Here is a 22607-nt window from a genome sequence, read left to right as displayed (position 1 = left end):
TTAATCTTTAAAATCTTAAATGGCTTAGGATCACTATCTACCTGGGCTGTCAGATTTTAATTTGAGATTTTTCTCTGGGTGCTCCTGCCAAATGATGTAAAGTTAGTTATGGAGTGTTTCTAAACAAAGGCTGGTCTTGAGAAAATTAGCAGCACATGTAGACAGGGCAAAAGGTAGTAACATTTATTTTTAAATTTTGGAATTGGGAGAAGCATAACAAAGGTGCATACATTTTTATCTTGCTACACTCTCACCACATTTCATGTATGTAGGTAAACTTAAAGTCAGTAGAACAATACAAAGAAAGGAGAGGAAGTCATCAAAACAATGGCAGAGGGAGCATCTAAATGAACTTTAGTGATCAGGAGGTGGAGCTATTAACAGTGATTAAGAACAGTGCTAGACACAGATTTGCAGTGCTTACTGAGTTATGGACACTTAACAAAAGCCTTGAGGGGAGTAAACAGGAAGCAATTCAAACAATGTGTGTTTGTTGTCATGTAAACGTCAGTATCAGTTGAGCTCCATCTAAGAGATTAATGGGGCAGGGGGAGAATCAGGAAAGTTTAAAATTCATTGGAATAACATTGTGAACAAGCAGGGAGGGAAACAAGGGAAAATGAGAAGAAGCTTTTCTTCTTAAAATTAGAGTAGCAAACAATCTAACAAAATATAATAAAGTAAAAAAAAACATAGCAATATAAAATTTCTGTAAAAGATTGCAGTGTGGGTGCCAGTCTTTTCACCATCAGATACACACTTTTTGGTAATTCCAAGTATTTTGCCTTTCAGGTATTAAAAGACATTATTGCTTCTTGGATCCTTGCTCTGCTGCTGTGCTGGGCTCTTGATTTTACATTAAATCTATTCTGTGGAGTTCTTGGTACTTTCTGAGTTTGGTTGTTTGCTTACAGTAATGATGATGTTATTTAGTTGGGTAGGAAAGATTTGCAAGCAAACAACCAAGCTCAGAGAGCACCAAGAACTCCACAGTTCAACCCTGAGCTATAGATAACCTCTTCCATTGTAAGTTTTGTTATTTTAATGTATTTTATAGTTTTAACTTTTGTTTATGAAAGTTCCACAAACCTTTGCCATTGTACAGTATAAACATGCAATAAATAAACTCTGACTTGAAGGAAGTTTTAAAATTAAACCTAATTTTGCTATATATGATTTTCTACAGAAATTGTGCTGCATCTTCTAAATACTACTAAAACTCTTGTGTCTGTAACCTTCAACTAGGCGAAACAGTGCATCGTAGGGCAACAATTTTTGAGCCAAGGTACCTCAAACGGGCTAACTTACAGAATGTATCCAAAATCCAGGACCCGTTACTCCTGTGGGATTGAAATTTGGGAAATTTGTGGCTGCTTCAGCACTGCTGCACTACCACAGGCAGCCCAGGTCATATGATGGGTGTCATGGGTGTATCCTGACTTCTCTCCAGTCTCCCTCTATCTCCTACACCCAATCGCTGGTGTCAAGGCCCAATGGGCAAGCTGCAAGTAGCTGATTTGGAATCAAGGCAGAAATCTGAAATCTCTTAATGGCAGTTGGCAGTGAAGGAAGGATGAGGGAGTGACCTGGATGCCTGCTGGTGAGGTGGGGCTGGCTGGGGGGAACCAGTGGTCAATGGGTAAGCCCTCTTCCTCCCTTGAGAGGGGGGCCCTTGGGGACATTCCAGAATGGGGAGTGGGGATGCAGTTTTCCTCACGGTCCTTGGCTCCCTTTGTTCCACCTCCCCCCAGCAAAGCGGCAGGCAGTTCTGTGGGTCAGCCAAGGAGGAGGAGGCTTCACCAGGGCTCTCCTGAGGGTTGTGGCACAAGGCAGATGGCACAAGGCAGAAGGCAAATGGCACAAGCCTATATTATACGCGGGGAGGAAGGAAAGAAGGAAGAGGAAGGAGGGGGAGGGAGGGAGGAAGAAAGGAAAAAGAAGGGAGGGAGGGAAATTTCTGACACTCCCTGCCAGTTTCTGACAAGCAAAGTCAATGGGGAAGCCAGCAGCAAGTTGTAAGTCCCTCACACTCCCACTGCTTTTTTGCCTTTGGTCATTCTGTTTCTCTGTTTAGGTAAGGAAATATCTCTGAAACAATGACCCAATGGGTCATGGGTTGTCTAGTATGATTCTGATACTGTGACTCATTTTTCAGTCTATCTCTTTCCAAAGGAAAGCAACCCTCTCAATGGATATAAGAACCAAAAGTAGAAGAATTGCTTATTCAAAATTCAACTGGGCTTATGTCAGCAGGACAGCTGGCATTTTCCTCTCTTTGCAGTTTTTTAATTTTTAATTTTCCTCCCATTGTTTGCAATGGAATAGAAAATCCATGAGTTCCAGGATTGCCACACTTTAATGTTATTGGCATGTAGGAATAATGAGAGTGCTATTGTTCTTATGGATCCAAGCCTTTCTGCAGTTATTCCACAAAACCCCTCTTTCTGCTCAAGCAACCCATGGCAGCTGGCAGACGAATTTAGAGTTTGGATCTCGGTTTCAGTATCAGACTTCTCTCCATCATTGTAAAAGTACTAAAAGACTGGGAACAAATAGAAATGTGTGAAATCAGGAAAAATTAAAAAAAAACAAAACAAGAAATTGTACTCATTTCCATGAATAGTATGGAAATTATTATTTCCACAATTATTAGGAACTCTCTACAGTTCCAGAACTCTTAATATACTGAAAAAAGTATATACTTTGCAGATAATTGATAGTAAATTTATTTGCTTATAGGTGGAAGCAGAACATTTTAAGACAATTGTTTTGAGGAAGTTTCCAGTAGATTGTGCCCTTAACTGTTGGTTTATGATGTATTGTGTTAGGTTATTTATGATACATCTAATTATATAAAATGAAGATCTGTTACCTATAAAGTTTTGAAGCAGCTAGATGCATTTTCCTGATTATGTCACAGGCGTCAGTTTCTAAAAGCAATGCATGCCACTTAGAATCAAGGGATTAATGTTTACAGTAGAATCCTCCTTCACTATTACACATCTATACACTATGAAATTATCTAGGCCATTAAGACAATCCAGATTCACCTTTAAACTTTCCTAAATAGAATGTGCTATAGGCAAATAACATATAGGTAAAAAAAATTCATCTGAAGTTAATAGGAAAAATTAATTTTGCAAACCAAAAAACAGAAATGTTTAAAAAGAAAATGAAATAAAGCTTACTGTAATCCACTGGCAGTCAAGCAGTTCATTTGCTGTGATTCTGTGGGCAGGATCTACTTTCAGAAGCAACTGCAATACATTTTTAGCTATAAAAAGAGACATTCATGAAACTCATTTCTATTAGCTGTAACAGATACATCTCTCCATTGTATTTATGTATGTGCATTAATCCAGCAGGGCACTATTCAGCAATTGTTTTGTGCAATTTCTTTATACATCAATGAGGAACATGCTATTTAATTATTTAAAAAGATCAAAATATTGTAGTCATTTGATGCTTTTATTTATCAATGGGTTTTTAGTCATATTGGGATTGTTGCTACTGTACCAGCCTCCCTGCTGCATCCTCCCTGCCTGAGCTGCTGGAGGCCGTTTTGGGGCTGGCAGTGGAGTTCCCCAGACTTATGGTTCTGGGTGACTTCAATCTGCTGTCCTTGGGAGGTACCTCGGAGGTAGCCCAGGAGTTCATGGCCACCATGGCAGCCATGTGCCTGTCCCAGATTATTTGCGACCTGACTCAGGACAGTGGCCTCACACCGGACTTGGTTTTCTTGTTGGAGCAGTGGCAATGTGATCTGAAAGGGGAATTACATCTGTCCTCCTTGTCATGGTTGGATCACGCCCTGGTGGCCTTGAAATTCTCCTATGCTACCCCCCTCCACAGGGAGGCAGGACCGATTCGACTGGTCCGCCCCCGGCGACTGATAGACCCAATGGGATTCCAGAGGGAGCTGGGCACTATACCTGAGGATCTGCTGTATGGTCCAGTGGAGGCCCTGGCCGCCACCTGGAATAGGAAGGTGGCTGAGGCCTTGGACAAGATCGCACCCATGAGACCTCTCTTGTGGTCTCCCCGTGGGAGACACTCCCCGTGGTTTATGGAGGAGTTGAGGGTTCTGAAAAGGATTAAGAGACATCTAGAACACCGCTGGAGGAAAACAAGGGCCGAATCCAACCGAACACAGGCTACAGCCACTAATAAGGCCTACCTTGTGGCAATAAGAGCGGCGAAAGGTCAACACTTCTCCGCTCTTATTGCATCTGCAGAATGCCACCCAGCGGCCCTGTTTAAGTTTATCCAATCTCTTCTGGGAAAGGTGGGCCCAGTGACCCATCTACAGGGCCATGCAGAGGAGTTTTCTGGCATCTGGAGGATAAAACTGCTCAGATACATTCCCATTTGGATATCAAGCATGTAGTATGGCCTGTGGAGATGCCTGGGGTATGTACTTACCCTATTATCTGGGAACAGTTTGATCCTGTTGGACCTGAGGAAGTGGACAGGGTCCTCCGGGCTGTAAATGCCACCACCTGTCAAGTAGATCCATGTCCCTCCTGGCTGGTTAAGGCAGCTCAGGAGGTGACGTGGGTGGGTCCAGGCAATGGTGAATTCATCTTTGAGAGAGGGAGTGTTTCCGGTGGCCTTTAAAGAGGCGCTGGTATACCCCCTCCTCAAAAAACCATCACTGGATCCCACCGTACTGGACAATTTTCATCCAGTCTCCCACCTCCCCTTTTTAGGGAAGGTGGTTGAGAAACTGGTGGCATTGCAGCTCCAAAGGATTCTGGATGGAACGGATTATCTGGACCCTTTTCAGTCGAGTTTCAGGCCCGGATATGGGACAGAAATAGCATTGGTCGCACTTTTGGATGATCTCTGGTGGGAGCGGGATGGGGGTAATACATCCATCCTTGCTCTTCTTGACCTCTCAGCAGGTTTCGATACCATTGACTATGGAATCCTTTTGAGTCGGCTCGGGGAGGTAGGGGTGGGTGGCACAGTCTTGTGGCACCTCCTTCCTCCAGGGCCACAGTCTTGTGGGACCTCCTTCCTCCAGGGCCAGTCCCAATCAGTGTTGATAGGGAGTGAGAGGTCCAGCCCGCGGCCCCTACTTTGTGGGGTGCCGCAGGGTTCGATACTTTCCCTGTTCCTTTTTAACATTTACATGAAAGCACTGGGTGAGTTCATCCGCCACCATGGGATGAGGTATCAATATGCAGATGATACCCAGTTATATATCTCCATCCCAGGTGATCTGAGTGATGCTATGACTACCATTTCATGGTTCCTGGAGGCTGTGGGGGTCTGGATGGGGAACAACACGCTTCGGCTGAATCCTGGTAAGATGGAGTGGCTGTGGGTTGGGGCCTCCTCTGTATCCAGAAGTTTACCATCTTTGGTTCTAGATGGGGTGGCACTACCCCAAACAGACCCAGTGTGTAATCTGGGGGTTCTCCTGGACTCACAACTCCTGCTCAAAGAGCAGTTGGTAGTCGTGGCCAGGAGGGCCTTTGTTCAACTACATGTTGTGCACCAGTTACACTCTTCCCTGGATCGGGAGGCCCTCCGGTCAGTCAGTCATGCCCTAGTCATCTCCTGTATAGACTACTGCAATGCACTCTACATGGGGCTACCCTTGAAGAGTATCCAGAAGCTACAGTTGGTTCAAAGTGCAGCCGCACATGCAATTTTGGGTGCCCCGAAAATGGCATGTCATGCCTTTGCTGCATGAGCTGCATTGGGTCCCCATTTGCTTCCGGGTCCAATTCAAGGTGTTGGTTATCTCCTTTAAAGCACTACATGGCATGCGACTTGGGTTACCTGAGGGACCATCTCACCCCTATTATATCGACCCGTCCCACCTGGTCAAGCAGAGAGGGCATGCTGCGGACCGTGTTGACAAAAGAATGTCAACTAGCGGGGCCCAGGAGAGCCTTCTCTGCCATGGAATACCCCTTCCCCAGAGGTGAGGCAGGCCCCTATTCTCTTGACCTTCCAGAAAGCAGTCAAGACCTAGGTCTGCCAATTTGCATGGGGCGAGAAAAGGGACAACCAATCCTGGGGGTGGCTAGCACCTTGAAGATGCTCCCATATGTTAATATATTTTTTATCACCAGCACCTTGGAAGATACTATTATTTATGTATGTATTTGGTTTTATTGTATTTTTATACTATTTTTATTGTATTTTAACTAATATTTATTTGTTGTTTTTATTGTAAACCGCCCAGAGTCACTTCCTCGTGAGATGGGTGGTGTCCAGATTTGAAATATAAATAAATAAAATAAATAAATATAGTTATCTACCTACCAGCTTTATTGACTGATTGCCAGACTGAATGTTTAAAATGAAGATCTCCTTTTTTTATAACTTCAAAAAGTTTTTCTTCCGAACTTGCCATAAAGGGTGGTTCACCAGATAATCTGGAGGGATAAAAGAAGAAATCTACTTTATATTCCAATTCTTTAACTCTTTCCCTAGTTTACTACCAAAAGCTTCATGTGTATACTGTATCTTTTCAGTTTAGGGCAGCATTTTTTATTCAGTTGAACAGTAAATGTAAAGTGAAAAATTTGGGGCTAAGATGGGCAGAGAAGCATCAAATGCTTATTCCAAATTCCTAACTCTCAAATACAGAGAAATGATACACTGCATGATATCTGGACCAAATATCCCTTGATGCAGTGATTCAACTCCAGCTTAAATAGTATTCATAACCAATGAAAAGTTTAGATCCAAAGTGAATTCTATCTTCAGAAACATTTAGAGAAACAAGAAAAGTGTTTAATGTTTCCCAAGCATCTAACCAGATGGCAGGAATTGAGTTCAAGTATGTAGGATATTTCAGCATGAATCAGAATATTTCTTTGGAGTTGGGAGAGACAGTGTATAATGATAGCTTTGAAGAAGGTATGAATCAGCCATTATGAAAATATAAGCATAGCCTGGAAAGACAGAAGGGGGTGTCTTGACTCTCTTTGATATGAGAGGAAAGGAGAGAGAGATTCTGTCAGGTTTTCTAGATTCTGTTGCACCAATAAAGATTTCCAGTAGTCCTTGAGAAGCCTGTTTTCTGATCCAGCCTATCTTGAGGGCTGACAGAATGGATACTTACAAAATTTTCCCACTCTATATGTGGATATGGGGATTTAAACTGCTCAATCAAATTTAGAACATAACATCTTTGTGCTAAAAAAAAAAAGTCCTGCTTTGATGTCTAGACTTTGTTTTGGGTCAATTAATATGTACTTAGAGCGCCACAGTCTGGGGTTTTCGTAATCATCTGTGGAGATTTGTATACAGGTGCCATTGTATGTTTCCAGCAGCTGGGAACCAGTGTTTTCTGTGGCCAGTTCTGGACTCTGGAATGCACTCTCCACTGAGTAGAGAGGATATTCCATTTTCTTTTCTTTTTAAAAGGCTCTATTAATAAACCTTGTAGAAAAAAAAGACTTTACACTGTTGGCTTTGATCTCTGATTTAACTGTTTTGTTTCCATTGTAACCCATTTACCCAAAATACATATTGATATGATAAAATAAAAATAAAATATTAGATTAAAAATCTGAGCATTATTTCAAAGCATATTTTATGTAATAGTTTTCATTCTGTATAATTACATTGTATCTTATATTACCTCCTTACCCTGAACCATAGATAGGCAAACTGTAGATCATGCATGCCCCTGAAGCTTTGAAGAGGATCCAGTCATTTCTCATTTGCATTTGAAATTCAGCAATGGAATTTCAAATGGGACAACTGGCGTTGCTAAAAAGAACTCCCCACAAAACATGATGGGAATGAAAGAACAGATAGGGGGATGTCCTCCAACACCAACAGCATAAACACTTTGCTCTAATTCTATGTCATACCAAGATCTAATCCAATACTGTATTGTCCAAATACTGGACCTCCAAAGCCTTAGGCCAATCAACTCTGCAATGCAAAATAGTTTTAATTACAGAAACAAACAAAAATATTCTAAGATGTTGTGAATGTGTAAAGCATATGTCCTTCTACTGAGCTATATTTCTCCCTTCCTGTTGAAAACAATGGGCATTCTTCCTTGATTTTTGAAATCCATTCTTTTGAACAAAGATTAAAACCAAGTACTGTCTGCATGCATAATTAAAAAATATCAAATACATTATTTAAAATAGAAATGTTAAATACCTGGGCATAAATTCTATGGATTTTATTGAGACATACTTCCAACTGGATGGATGGATGGACAGATAGACAAGCAGTCAGATAATTAGAATGTCCACTTAGTGTAGAAATTAACTGTCAGAGGTGCTATAATGCACCATATAGTAATAGAAGACTAATATAAGGCAACATCTGAGCACTAAGATTATGCACAATTAGCTTATAGTCCTCCCTTGATATCTGAACAGGTGAGGGATTACTTTGGGTGTTGCAGTTGTAAAATAGCTTCTTGTTGTGATTAGTCTGGACTCCGGGAAGGAAAAAGCTATAAGGAGAGCAAGAACACTGAGCCTATAAGACCTCCCTTCCCTAAGGATCTACAATTGAGCACAGAGCCTGAACTCCATCTCTAGAAACTCTTATTTCAGTTTTCTCATTGTCACTTCAGTGACTTTGACTTTCCAGGAACATTGCTGTCACTGTGTAGAAGAGCAGAAAGCTAACAGCATACTGTAGATCATGCATGCCCCCTGAAGCTTTGAAGAGGATTAGGGACCAGATTAGGAACCAGACTGTTAAAGAGTAACAGCATCTTCCACCAGGAGAACCACTGAGAATAGGATGAAAGTCTCAGATACCTGAAATAGAAAACCTCACAGAGCAGGGTAGTGAGATTGCTGAAAATAATCTTTGTGACAACAGTTAGTGCCTTGTACCTTAAAACCTTGATCTTATTCAGTTCACCAAACTTTCTTTTGTTCCTCTTAGTTTTGATATTCATCTGCAGCTTTTGTTATATAGATTGAACATGATTATTCTGTTTGCTACCTATATAATATGTTGTGTTCACCAACTTGTAGTCTCCTGAGCTTAGCCAGTTCAGCTAGTTTCCCAGAGTTTCATAGAATCATAAGGTTGGAAGGGACCTTGGAGATCTAATCTGACCCCCTGCTCAGTGCAGGAATCCTTATACCATCCTGGACAAATAGCTGTCTAATCTTTTCTTGAAAACCTCCACTGATGGAGCACCCACAACTTCAGGAGGCAGGCTGTTCTATTGCTTAATAGCTCTTACAGTCAGGGAATTCCTCATTTCCCTTCCCTTCTCTCCTCATGTGCTCAGTTTTAGTGCTTCTCTACTAGGTTTACTAGGAATGTTTGAAAATAATTATGTTAAGAGTTTGGAGATGCACTTCAATAGAAGAGAGCATCACTTTGGTTCAGAAATAATCATAAGAAGGCAAGATTGTTTTAGAAGTTACTGAAACAAGCATCAGTCCAAAGTATTTCTCTGATGAGTCCCAGAAGAGTTTAAAAAATACAAGAACTTATGGAACAAAAATCCTAAGTAATGTGATACAAAAATATTGTTTCCAAGAAATTTGGAGACTAATTCCTATTAGGAACATTAGGGTACTATTAAGAGGGAGTACTATAGTATTTGAATATTGGACTCGGATGTATGCTCAGTTTACATCTGTATTTCTGTTCAGAAAGGTTTTAAAACAATAAATGCAAAACATACTTTTCTTCCTCAGGTTTTGTCTTATATTTACACACTTGCTAAAGACTACTGATACTGAAATCATGTTCTCCCATGTAGTTTATGATCCAGGCTTGCTCTACGTTGGGCTTCACTAATTAACAGGAGTGTTCAACATGGACTAGATTATCATTGGAGAATACCTGTCTAATGATGTGGCTCATGAAAATCGTTAGAAGAGAAATTATCTTTATTTTAATAAAAATGTTAGGATCCATAGGTATTTACAATCACCAGCTCAAAAACTAAAGACACTGAGTAATATCCAATCGTACTCCTAAGCTGACAGAATAGCATCTGCCATTGCAACAGATCCTCCCTCTCCCAATTCCTTGTGCATCGTTTCTACCTCTGCTCTAGAAGGTTGAGGGTTGTTACAGAGGATGAGAGCAAAGGGATGTCAATTCATAGGAAGTTGGAGGTAGCACTGAATGTATGATTTAGTATGCATTTTTATTTATGTCACTTCTCAAAACACAGAAATAGCTTTCAAAAATGTTGCCAGTGATGAATGTCTGTCACTTTAAATTATAAGGTAAAATTATAACTGTAAATTTTACAGTTTTTTTCCTTAATGGAAAGCCCAAAGTAATTATTTTCAATTTACTTTACCTTATTAATCATTTCAAAGATTTTTTTATTTTTCAAATCTCTCTCTCTTTCTCTACTATTCTCTGGATAAATTCAAATTTATGATCTATACCTGTTCATAGTATGGCTGTGCTCAATGTTACTCCATCTCAATTTTCAGTCTAAAAGTAACTGTTTCAGGAAATGGATTTTTAAAATATTTCCACAAAATTCTTCTTAGGACATTTGCTTATTTAATCTTCTTGTTCTTATTTGTATAATTTGTAATGTTGCACTATATTAAGGTAGGTTATGACTTCTTCTGCTTTTCTGGATTAGTCACATGAGTGATCCAACCAGTGGAAAATCATGTTGTAAAATGTGACATCATATTACCCAACCTATTTTTACTGATTATCATTAAAATTAAATGACATAAACTGAGTGAGAGCAACACTTCCTGAATCAGTCAGACAGATGATCCCAGTCAAGTAGGGCTCACAGTGAATGGAAAAAACATTCTTACATTATGCAATCAATCCAATTTAACTCCATGATAATATTGTTGAAGTACAAACAAAGGTAACTGAGACACAGTTAGAAATTAAAAAGTAAATTAATAACAAAACATTTTGAGAAGCATTATCAAAAACTAATAGGAAATAGATGTATTTCAGCATTCCCCAAAATGTTCCTATTTGGAAGTATGGCTGTTTTTCAGAATGCAGTGATAAAAATACTGACCAGAGATATTGCTAATTTATCCCTGTAAAACTTGTGATCCATGAGGGCATGCCAAACTCAACCCACTAGGAACTCAATAAAAAGATAATTGTCTCTTGTTTTACTAGTCTATGTTAAAATAGAGATGGACCATAAATTGCAACTACATTACAATAAAAGACACCATAGAGACCCTATCCTACTACACAATAACATCCAATGAAACTCAACATTTCATTGAAAAATGAATATTGTATTTGAAAGATTGGATTTTCTAGGGATAACAAGGTCAAGCCAAGTGTAACAGATATGCCTGTTAAGAGAAAGTACGCCGTCTCTATTACTGCAATTGGTTCAGCAGCTAATGGGTTAATACAGATACATTAAAAACTACTAGGCACATTAGTTAGCAATGGCAACATTAAACATTCACTTAGCAAGAATAGCTAAAAAGACCATCTAACAATGATAGAGTGAGTTGCTTATAAAAACTGTATGAAAATTAAAGAATACTTTATGTATCTTTTAATATATCTTCCAAACAGAATAAAAGGAATGTATATTCTATTAATTCTTACTATGCTTGATTTTTTTAACTGTCATTTGGAAGAGGGGCAATATAAAGTAACATTGTTACAATACTATTGTGATTCTACAATGCCAATTTAAAATATTTACATGTAATTAAAGTATAATGTTAAGACTCCTGAACTGTGACTAAAATCAACACAATTCAGTGCTCTTTGTTTTACAAGGTCTGTGAATTGTACAGATTGCAGAAGCAGCATGAAATTCTTACTGACCAATCAAATTACCCCAATCCAATGTATAATACATTCAGCTATGCTATATTGTACAAAGATGGCACAACAACATTAATACTATAAACTATGATCATAAAATTGGTACTGCCTCAGTATTAAAGTTTCAGAACACACCATGAGCCACAATTTTTTAAAAAAGCAATAAAACTGCAATAAAACTATGCAGAAGAACTATTTTGGATAAATTGGAAGAATAACTATTGGGAAAGTATTAGCTTTATTGGGAAGAAGTTTGTTCTTTCTACTTGATTGATCTCTTCTCAGTTACCAATACTGACTACCAAAGTCTCAAATAAGAAGAGCAGTCTAATCAAGTTTAGTATAGGAAAGAACACTGTTATGTCTCATCATGGTCTTTTTCCTCATCAGCTGTTTGTTACAATTTGGACTAGTTTAATTCAAATTTAAATACAAAAATTAAGGATTAGAAGTTTTCTACTGTTCAAGTTTACTGCATAAAACACTTTGGATTTTGTTTGTTCAATTAAAATATTACCCTTTCTTATTTATGAATAACTGAATAAAACAGTAACCCAGGATCTATATAGCAGAACTGTTTATAAATATTATAGATAGTAGCTTGAATCCAGATTTGGTCACATTAAAAAAAGATCCATTGTAATCAGTGGGATTTAAGTTAACACAACCATTTTCAATGGGTTGACATGAAGCATGACTTACATCTGGCTCTACCCTAGAATAAAGATGCATGTAGTACAGTGAACACCCACTTTAAACAAATGCTTTCAGCAGCCACACTTCTGGCAAATAGTCTCCATTTTATCAAATGTAACCAGCACAGAAAGAAAAGCTATATGCCCACAAATCCTTATTTCTATCCAGAAAAAGTCAAGAATATTCTGATTCGTTGCATCAGTTTATATATATACATTCTCAGCTGTGATTCAGAGAATACTTACTTGAGACTATTAAGAGCTGAGGTTAATAATTTCTTTTAGAAAGGACTCAGCAAAGACAATTTAACCAATGAAAAACACCAGTCAAGCAATAATTGACAAATATTGCCTTCTTTAAGAATGATATTTTTACTGTATATAAACTACTTACAGCATATACATAATAACACCTATGCTCCAGACATCACATTGTTGGCTATAGTCATGTGCACTTATCACTTCTGGAGCTGCCAACAAAGAAAAAAAAATTAATAAAACATACAGATACTTTTAACTGCTTAGAAGAAAGCAGTATGGATGAGATATACTTTGTTCGCCCTAAAAAAAAAAGAAGCAGATGTTGATATTAATCATGTATAGCCCTAAACAATCCATGCCAATATATCCTCACTTTGATCGTTTAGGAATTATGGTAACTGTGACTAATTTTGTTGCTGGTGTTCCTTCTATTTATAAATTGTGAAAACACTATTCCAAAATTTTGACTTCAAATCCTTCACAATACCAAATACATTTCCATTTGAAAATCAAATACATAGATTTATATACCAGTTTTAAAGCAGAAAGGCTTCTTCCCCTAATATATTCATGCAAATCCCAAATAGTACAACATGCACTGAAAAAAACAATCTTCCCAAAAATCTTCTGACTGGGCTAATTTGCTTCATATGTTTGTTTTATAAACATCTTATGTTCAGAAAATGTGTAAATATACCCAGCACTCCACTGACCTAATTCAAATGGGTATAACTTAGCTTAAGCAAAGATATGCATGAGCATTTCCCCTTGTGGGATGTGATTAAGCTATCTAGGAAGCATGTAGTCACACTTTCCTGTATCTATGATTACCAGTTTTGGAATAAGAAATTATCTTAATCCAACCTTCACTACAGTTGAAGATCCTAACTACTTTCAAAATTAGTAATCATAATATTCTGTTCTGGACAAAACAGGAAATAACCCCATGTTGATTCTGTTTGATATAAAAGGGAGCATAGGGAAACTCTGTTAGGCTTTCAAGATACTGTTGTATATCTTACAACAATAGAGTTCAACTAGTCCTTGGGTATCTTCCTGGCCTGACCTACCTCAAAGTGCTGATATCATGTAACTAACAAAATACAGTAATTTACCCCTGGATTGCATAAATGTAGAATTTTGCAGAATTTTCATTTCGATGTCTTCCTTTATCACCATTTACTAAAGTGTCACTTGCAACTATCATTAATCTATGGATTCCTATTTTCATACACATACCAACCTACTTAACACCAGCTTATACTTTCTGACAAACATATAATCTTTTTTAATTTCATTCATTAACTCATGCTCTTTGCCATTTACTTCTCTTACATTCCAAATCACCATCTCCATATGCCATGCTCATCACCAGATGGGCCCATAGATATTGACCTTTGCCACCCATCAAGGCTTGGGTCAACTGAAGTTTTCACATAACAGTTTTTAGTAAGATAGAGAAGGCACAGACTAAATAACCAACCTTAGCCATACCCAGGCCTGATGTAGCATTCTCTGCTAACAGTAGGGATAGTGCTATTCCATTCTGACTAATTTTGGCCAATATGCCACAAGTACAATCAAATCCTAGTTCTACTCCAAGCTAATATAACACAGCTTAAAATACAGACTACCAAACAAAAGACAAACACAAAAATGACTATCACAACATTTACTTGTAAAACAGAAAATCTCCATAATAAAAATCTTCATTCAGTGTCACTAAATCCTAATTTTTCTAGCCATCAATGCAGATATAGTAATACTTGGTTTTTTCATAGAAATATGTAAGCTGTTATCCAAAAATCTCATTATAGGCACTAGTTCAGCAAGAGCATGGACAACGGATTGTGTTAGCACTTGTTCATATGAACATTTACTACATTTACTTTCAAGGCATAGGACCAGCATGCTGCAAATGCTCAGTCCAACTTATAGCTTGTCTAATCACAGATGTAGCTTTATATCCATTCCTTGATTTGATAAATGCAGACAGTGAGAAAGTAAAAGCACCTAAAGAACAGTCACATCCCATTTTCAGCTAAGTTTCTAAAATGACTAATAAAAATCAGCAAATTAGTAATCATAATATTTTTAAAGTATTACCGCATATTGCATCTAATATGCAATGCATATTGACATCAGACACTGAATGTCAGAGCGGGAGTAAGTAATTGTTTTGTGTTGAGGGCTCATCTTGAGTGTTGAGACTATATAATGGGCACACGCTCAAAATGGAAGCCATGGTGGACATGGCTAGTCTCAGAAAAGGAATTTTCCAAAATGAAACTAGTCCTCAAATATGCTTTCTGTCATCCAAGTGTAAACGTCGTAGGACCTAAAGATACTTTTACAGATTTCCTATTTGTTTTTAATATTTTTTCTTTTTGAAGTCAGGTAAAACAGAGAGCTTCATGGTCACTATTTTATGAATAAGACTGAGGAAACATTATTATTCATAGAGAGATTGAATAAGTGGGGTGCTAATTGACAGTCTTTACAAATATCCTATTAAAATGGAATAGAATTAGTCAGCTTGTCCTTTAAATTCAACTTCATTCCTCATATTGTATTTGCAAGCAACGTTCTAAGAACTCAAAGACTATGCCTACTCAAACCAATGTGGAACAATGTTAACAATTTGCAATCCCGTTGAACTGAATCAAACATTGCAGGCAGGTTTATGAAAATGGAATACAAATGTCTGTGCAAGTAAAAATCAATTGATGCAACAAGGCATTTTGCTTCGCTCATTGCAAACTCCTGCTCTCCTCTGTTTTATCTCCAGCAAAAAAAAAAAAAAAGGACAGCTAGACCTATGTTGTCATAATGTGGTCTTGCCCACTATTATGCAAAGTCTGTTCATATGAACTGTGACACTATTTACACAAGCAGCCACTACCAACTGTTAGCCACTTCATTCTTTACCATGCTATCTCAGATCTTCTGACTCCAGGTCTCCCAAAGATGCAGAAGGAAAAAAAGGAATAGGAAAGCCTTCTGTAACAAGCATGCTTCTGAATGTTAATACCAGAAGCAAACTTTTATTCTTTCAAGATCATTGTTTCCATTCTAAAAAGCTTACTCAGCCCTATTTGAAGAAGCTTTCTGTTGGTAAAAATATACTTATAACTACCAACAGTTGCATAGCTTCAAACTTATTATTGTAATAATGTATCTGTAAGCCATGAGCAAGGCTATAATTGTACATATATAAATTAATAGCCTCCTAATATTAACATATTCCGACATATGTATTGATAGTTACAAAACTTTAATTCATTATAATGCTATTCTTTCATCAGTTCAGATTTAATGGAAATATTATATGAAGCACTAGACTTACCCATATAGATAGGAGTCCCACAGGTAGACTGGAACATGCTTTCACTACCTCCCATCTTTTGAACAGCTAAACCAAAATCAGTTACCTATAAGAAACATAACTCAGTTTTTTCCTTGCTGATATGTAGATGTAGCTTTTTATTTCTCTTAAGATTTCAATATTCAGAGCAAAACCACGTTGGGAGAGCAAAAAAAAATTCTCAAATGATTTCCTATAATAATGCACATTAAGCAGAAATTGCATCAGGCCTTCCATAAATATTCCCAATTTAACCTTATTTTGCAAATTGCATTAGCATTTGTGCATACATAAAAGTAAGGTGGGCATTCAAGAGACTCAGGAAAAACAAATGCAGTACCTGCATTAACATCCTTTAAAAGACAGATAATTATAATTACATTATATTTAAGGGTCCAAAGGCAGTATGTGATATAGAAGATACTAGAACTGAGTAGAAGCTAAAACAGAAGTAAAAGACATTCAGGAACTAAATGAATATTTCAATTTGGGGAGCATTTCATACATTTTATTTGTGTGCATTCTGTATACAATCAAGAAAGAGGGAAAAAGGAGGGGGGCTGGAGAATATTTTTCTTCAGGGAATCCAAGTAGCCAAGGATCCTTACAGCCTGTGTTTCAAGGACTGCCAAAGAAATGTCCTTTTTCTGTATGTTTGATTTTAGACATAAAGGACATAATGAGGTAAAAAGTGTCAATCATGTGTCAGTCATATACATGCCAGTCATAGTGTCTGCAGTAGTTATATGCATTATTCCACTCCATCTTGGTTTTCTACATTTTTAAAAATCCATAACAAAAATCCATACACACTTCTCCTTCACAACTTGCCTTGATGCAGAGTTTCATATGCTATTTTCCTTAGCATATAAAGGTTTAACATTTATTTCCTTAATGCATATTTCAAACTATAAATGTCCACAATGGAAATTTTTGCAACATCACTTTTTTGCAAGCGTGTGTGTGCATGTGTGTATACACACACATACACACACACATATACATATATACATTTTTTTTTTGTGACCAGAAGATGATAAATGGTAGCAGACTGCAATGGCATATATTGCTTCTGTAGAACTCTGCAGCAAATTTGTTTTATATTCCTACTTTGGGGAGGGGGGTGTTATTTTTCCCTTTGTTTTCTTGTTTTATCATAGTAGGTAGAAGCACCTAATAGACTCTGGCTGATCTCAAAAAGGCTAAGCAAAGGCAGACATGGGTAGCGCTTGGACAAGAGATCACCAGGAAATCCCAGGGCTGTAGGCAAGACTGGGAAGTCAAAAAGTATCCAGGAAGAAGACAGTGACAACCAATTCTTTAACATTGCCAAAAAAGTAACAGGGACATCCATGAACTCACCAGCGGTCATTTTACTTACTTAATGAAAACTAAAGCAGCCTAGCAGTGGAACTGCCGCCTTTATTACTGTTGCACCACAAATCGTGTCTTCAACTTTGCAGGGAAGTGATATTGCTTCCATTTTCTTTCCAGGGATATTATGTGGCAAAAGAAATGTCTATCCATTGCTCAATACTACCTCCCTTGAAAGGGCTATTGTGTGGATGGAGGCAGAAAGGAGAAGAGGGAAGTAGGCTTGTCCAACTTACTATCTCTTCCCTTTTTTCTCTTCCTGTCTCAGTGCCTGGCTAAGGTAGTCTGTGGTCCCTGCTTCCCTGTACACAGAGCTTATTTCTGCATCTTCAGGAAACTGCCTGCTACACTGGACTCAAGAACTATATGTCCTGATGCAAAGGAGGCACTCCTGCTGGATAACTCTGCCTGCAATATGTTGCATTCAGCTATTGCTGGCAAACAAAGAACAGGGTTATGCCAAAGTCCTATACAATAGAAGAAAAATAACACTAAGGAACTAATACTGACAGCATATTTTTGAAAATCTCAGCTACTTTTGTTACATGATTATATCTTTAGGTGTCTGTGCTTTCTCTGTAGCATCATTTCTTCTAAGAGTTTTCATCAGGACTGTCCAGGAAAGCTAACGCTAAAAGAGCACAGCAAGGCCACACAGTCTCAGCACACAGTCAAGACTGTGCTAGAGCAAGAGAAAACACAACAGTCTGCCTTAGCACACAAACATGCCTTTCCTCAAACCCAAGAATGATCATACATTTCTCCCCAGAAATGCAAGCAGGAGGATATGCAGAATCAAAAGGCATGAAGAGAAGTATGAATTTGCCCTAAGAGAAGCCTTGATTCATGCAGAACACTCATGGAGATAAAATACACTTGATCATAATGTGTGGCTTTACTTGCCACAAAATGTACCTTACTGTTAGATATCATTATAGACATTTTATTAAATCCTCCCAGCCATTTTAAAGCAACTATAAAAATAGTAAGCATTTTGTAATTATATTTATCAAAGGCCAATTATTTCTTTATAAATAAATAAGTGTAAGTTCTTGAGTCAGTTAATGCATTTTGGCAGTAAATACTCATCCAAAGTCCATAAAGTAGAAAGTAGTTGGGATGTAAAAACTATACTTTTCAAAATTATTAAAATGTTTAAATTAAACTGCCAATATGCATAATTCATACTAATCATGGCTCTCCAGGCTTACATTTGCTAACAGTTTAAAATTCTATCTAAAAAGTGAACAAAAAAGAATAAAGTATACTTTTAAAAACATTTCTTTACAAATGACCTATAACTATACTGTTCTTTGTTCAATAAGAAGTTTTACCAGTGGCACTTGACTCCCACATTCTTGTCAATTGTTCCTATGTCAGAACCTTATTTTTTGGCTTGATTATACCATTACACTTCAGTTTAAAAGCTACTAATAGGCATTCACTAGGAAAACTGACTTTTGATACCTGTATCTGGAAAAAAACAACACAACAAAAGTAGTGTATAAAGTGAAGTATTACCATTTCTTACCTTTATATTTAATTTCATTTCATTTTGTTCATCAATGTCACTGCTTTTAACTAAAATGTTTTCCAGTTTCAAATCTCTATGAACTATATCTGTCAAGATGGAGAACAAAAAGTAAAAGTGTTATTTATCAAATGCATTGAAAAATATTCTGACAGAAATGTTTTAAAACCCTTTTGACTGAGTAATTTATGAAATACACTTTCAGTGCATTTCATTCTACATTAATGCATACAAGCAGATGCTATTCTTTCTTTTATAAAAAAGAACAGCGTTTGTACATTCCAAGCCTCGGTCAAACTTAGATCTGTTCTTCAAATAAAATGAAAGAGAAGCCTGCATATATTTTATCACATTAAAGAACATGTCACATGACTATTTTAAAAGCACCAATGTATAAAATTAGTATTTTCAAATAAAAATACTCAGTTTGCTTTCTATGTTCAGGAACACAAAAAATAAAAAAAAGTTGAGATGAGCACATATTTCCTACTCAGTTCCATCTCACCACTACTTCAGCTTCTATTCATAGCTGAACCCTGGACTGCCCATTTCCTGTTTTCTATCATTTGCTTAAGATTTTTTCTTTGAAAAATTATAACAAATTTGACAATAGTATTGTGTCACATATGTATGTGTGTCTCTTTCTCTGAACATCCTAGTGGAAAAGATGGGGCTCCATGACCCTGTCTGAAACAGTGTGAGCTAATTCTCTATACTCTCATTCAACCTCTCTCTAATGACCTATATCTTAATGACTAGAGGGAGAATGAATGACCAAATGCTGAAGATGGGGCCCAAATTCTCCGTACTGCATCACCTAGCAAAAGGAGAACAAGAAGCTGGTGATGATTCACCAGCATCCATTAAGTAAAAGGTTCCAATTCCATGTTTCCCACCAAAGAGGATGGAGGAAAGCTTTATGACAGGACCCAAGGAAGGTATGAGATAGTATCCATTGAACCCTATAGTTCTAAAAATATTAATGAACAAAACATTACTGTATGGATCAAATAAGAATTACCATTGTCCTAGCAACTGTGTATTCAAAACTGAGGTGAACAAATTAGGAGGTAATCTTGGAAACATATACTGTAGTCTCTTCTCATGGCCCTTCTCTCTCTAAAGCATATCTTCCCAATTCTTTTAATCAAGATTAAGCCACACACAAATACTCACATTGATCATGTTAACATTAACCAGAATCAGAATCCATATGAACCTTTCCCCAAATTCACACTGATAAGAATGAAAAGCCCAAACATGATTAAGTATGCTGTGAAGTGGATGCAATTATTTCTGGAAATGGCACTTTCATTGCTAATCTCACTGGTATTTCTGTATCAGTCTATAATGTCACGATATAGGAAAAGGATATTTTGTCAAATGTTTTATACAATATTAAGATGAATTGGGTGAAAGGCAAAGCCGCATGTAAGGGATTCCATGTTTTATTTCTGTATGTTTTCTTTGGCTTTCCAGTAGTAGTTCTTGTTGCATTGCAGGTCTTTTCTGAAGCTCTAATCCAGGAGGTGATGAAATGGAGGTACTGTTTCTGAAAAGAGGTATCCATCTATGTGCAAATCCTATTGAACAACTTTCTGGACCAGAGCTTATATCCATAGAAATGAAGATATAATAGTAAGGGTTATTAAAAATATTCTACTTCTGTTTCCTTACTACCTTTGAACAAACTATTTATTGACTTACATACTATACTAAACAAAATAATTAGAAAAATGATTTTCAGCTAAAAGTACAATGATAATAGGAAAATTGCAATTGCTAAATACAGTACAGAATGAACATTCTTACCTTTCTTATGGAGATAAGCAATTGCTGATGCAAGACTTTGGATTATATGCCGAGTCTCATTCTCTGTAAATTGACCTTTTCTTTGAAGAATTTCTTTAAGTTCTCCATCTTCACATAACTCCATTACAAGATATACCCGCTGACATTAATAAAGAATATATCCATGTCTGTGTATGTACCACCATCTGAGCTTACATAGTACTGAACTGAAGAGGTAACGTGGGAGTTACTTTAATGGATAGTTTTTCCAAATAATTATCTAGCATGTTCCCAAACTCTTGATGGCTCCAAACTTAATACTGAAACTTCAGCATGAGTGACAGCTTTCACCCAATACTTACAATGTTACTATACTATATCCTATACTCTTTTGGCCCCACTGATGACTCTCAATGTAGAAGCACTACATCTGAAGGAGCAAGACCACAGCTTGGGGGGCCTAGAACCCTGCTTAAGCAGGTGGACGTCATGGCTGGGCGGGGGGGGGGGGTTGCCTAGCTTCAGCTGGTGCACTAACTGTAGCTGGATCTACAGTGAGAGAATTTTGCTACAGTGGCTCACGCTAGCATCACCACTTGTCTAGCAGCAAAGTGCTTTACATGGGACTGCCTTTAAAAACTTCAGTTAACTGCTTCAATTGGTGCAAAACGCAGAGCCAGATGCTCACTAGCAGTCACTGTTGGGATTATGTGATGCCAGTATTTCAAGCCCTACATCAGCTTTCAGGTGCAATTCAAAGTGCCGGCGTTAACACTTATGGCTTGGTTCCAGGTTATTTATAGGAATGCAACTCCTCACTGGAATTTGCAATTGTGCCAGGAGAGGCAGCTGATTGTTCCCAATTTTCAGGAGGCCAAGGGGGAAGGCGTGTTTTCCAGTGGCAGTGCTGGCCTTTTGAGATGGCCTCCCACTTGAGGTTAGGTTAGCCCCAACCCTGATCACCTTCCAAAAGAAGCTGAAGACTGAGTTCTTCTGGAAGAAGTTTGGGTTGTGATGCTAGGTGGATGGATAGTGTGTTTTATGTCTTTTTTTTTGGATGGGGGGATTGTGCTGTATTTGTTATTTTATTATTGTGTCCATTTTATTTATAAGACATTGAGAGTCAGATTAGATAGTGGCATTTAGAACCAATCCAAATGGAAACAAGTACTGGATTATGGCCAACAATCACCAGGGTCTACAGGTCAAAAAGGCAAGGTGGTAGTCATAGCAGCACAATCAAAGCCCTATTCTTTTTTACATATGTGTAATGTTGATGCACATATAAAGGGACAGGGCTTCACTCACTCAGCTACAACTGCCATCTCGCCATTTTTTACCACCACCACCCCATGGTTATCAATGCACTAATGTAAGAATAATCTGACATTCATCTGCATCTGAATTGGCAAAAAACCAAATGCATTTCAGAATATACAAGCTTATCTCACACCCATTCAGAGAAAAAGGTATCTGAATGCTGCAAACCTGAAACAGATATATAACCAAAGAGAGGAAAAAATAAATAGGATTAGATAATAGAGAAGAAAGTTTTGATACCAACTGTGAGAACATGGTTGGGGAAGGGTTAATACTATTTTATATGAATTCAGCAGCAACTGAATTATAACATACCCATCTGCCATCATTATATCCTGTTTTCCACTTAATGTTAACTGCACCCTGGGAGTTAAATTTATGAAATCTTACCTTTGGCGTCTCAAACACTTCTTCAAGATGTATTATATGCTCGTGGTTTACTCTTTTCAGAATGCTTACTTCTCGTTCAAGAAGCTTTACAGCAGAACTCCCAGCCTTAATGTGAGAAAAGTTG

At 37.6% G+C, this 22607-nt stretch overlaps 1 protein-coding gene across 7 annotated transcripts in view; it reads right to left on the bottom strand.

Moving 5' to 3' along the window:
* Window positions 1-22607, bottom strand: part of STK33 (serine/threonine kinase 33) — an 80578-nt gene that overhangs the window by 5028 nt on the left and 52943 nt on the right. For all 7 annotated transcript variants that reach the window (XM_088145974.1, XM_088145973.1, XM_088145976.1 and 4 more), the window contains 7 exons: window positions 22484-22588; window positions 20795-20933; window positions 18983-19071; window positions 16060-16144; window positions 12847-12922; window positions 6280-6392; window positions 3189-3274 (listed from right to left, as the gene is read on the bottom strand). In XM_088145974.1, the coding sequence (XP_088002100.1) occupies window positions 3189-3274; window positions 6280-6392; window positions 12847-12922; window positions 16060-16144; window positions 18983-19071; window positions 20795-20933; window positions 22484-22588 (693 nt within the window). The remainder of the gene's footprint in view (window positions 1-3188; window positions 3275-6279; window positions 6393-12846; window positions 12923-16059; window positions 16145-18982; window positions 19072-20794; window positions 20934-22483; window positions 22589-22607) is intronic.

The sequence above is a fragment of the Python bivittatus genome, unplaced genomic scaffold (assembly GCF_059951505.1).
Source record: "Python bivittatus isolate LINGU-HERP-01145 unplaced genomic scaffold, Pbiv_v1 ctg000480_np1212, whole genome shotgun sequence".
NCBI lineage: Eukaryota > Metazoa > Chordata > Lepidosauria > Squamata > Pythonidae > Python > Python bivittatus.
The sequence above is the reverse complement of the archived record's forward strand: the minus strand, read 5'-3'. Positions and strand labels throughout refer to the sequence as shown.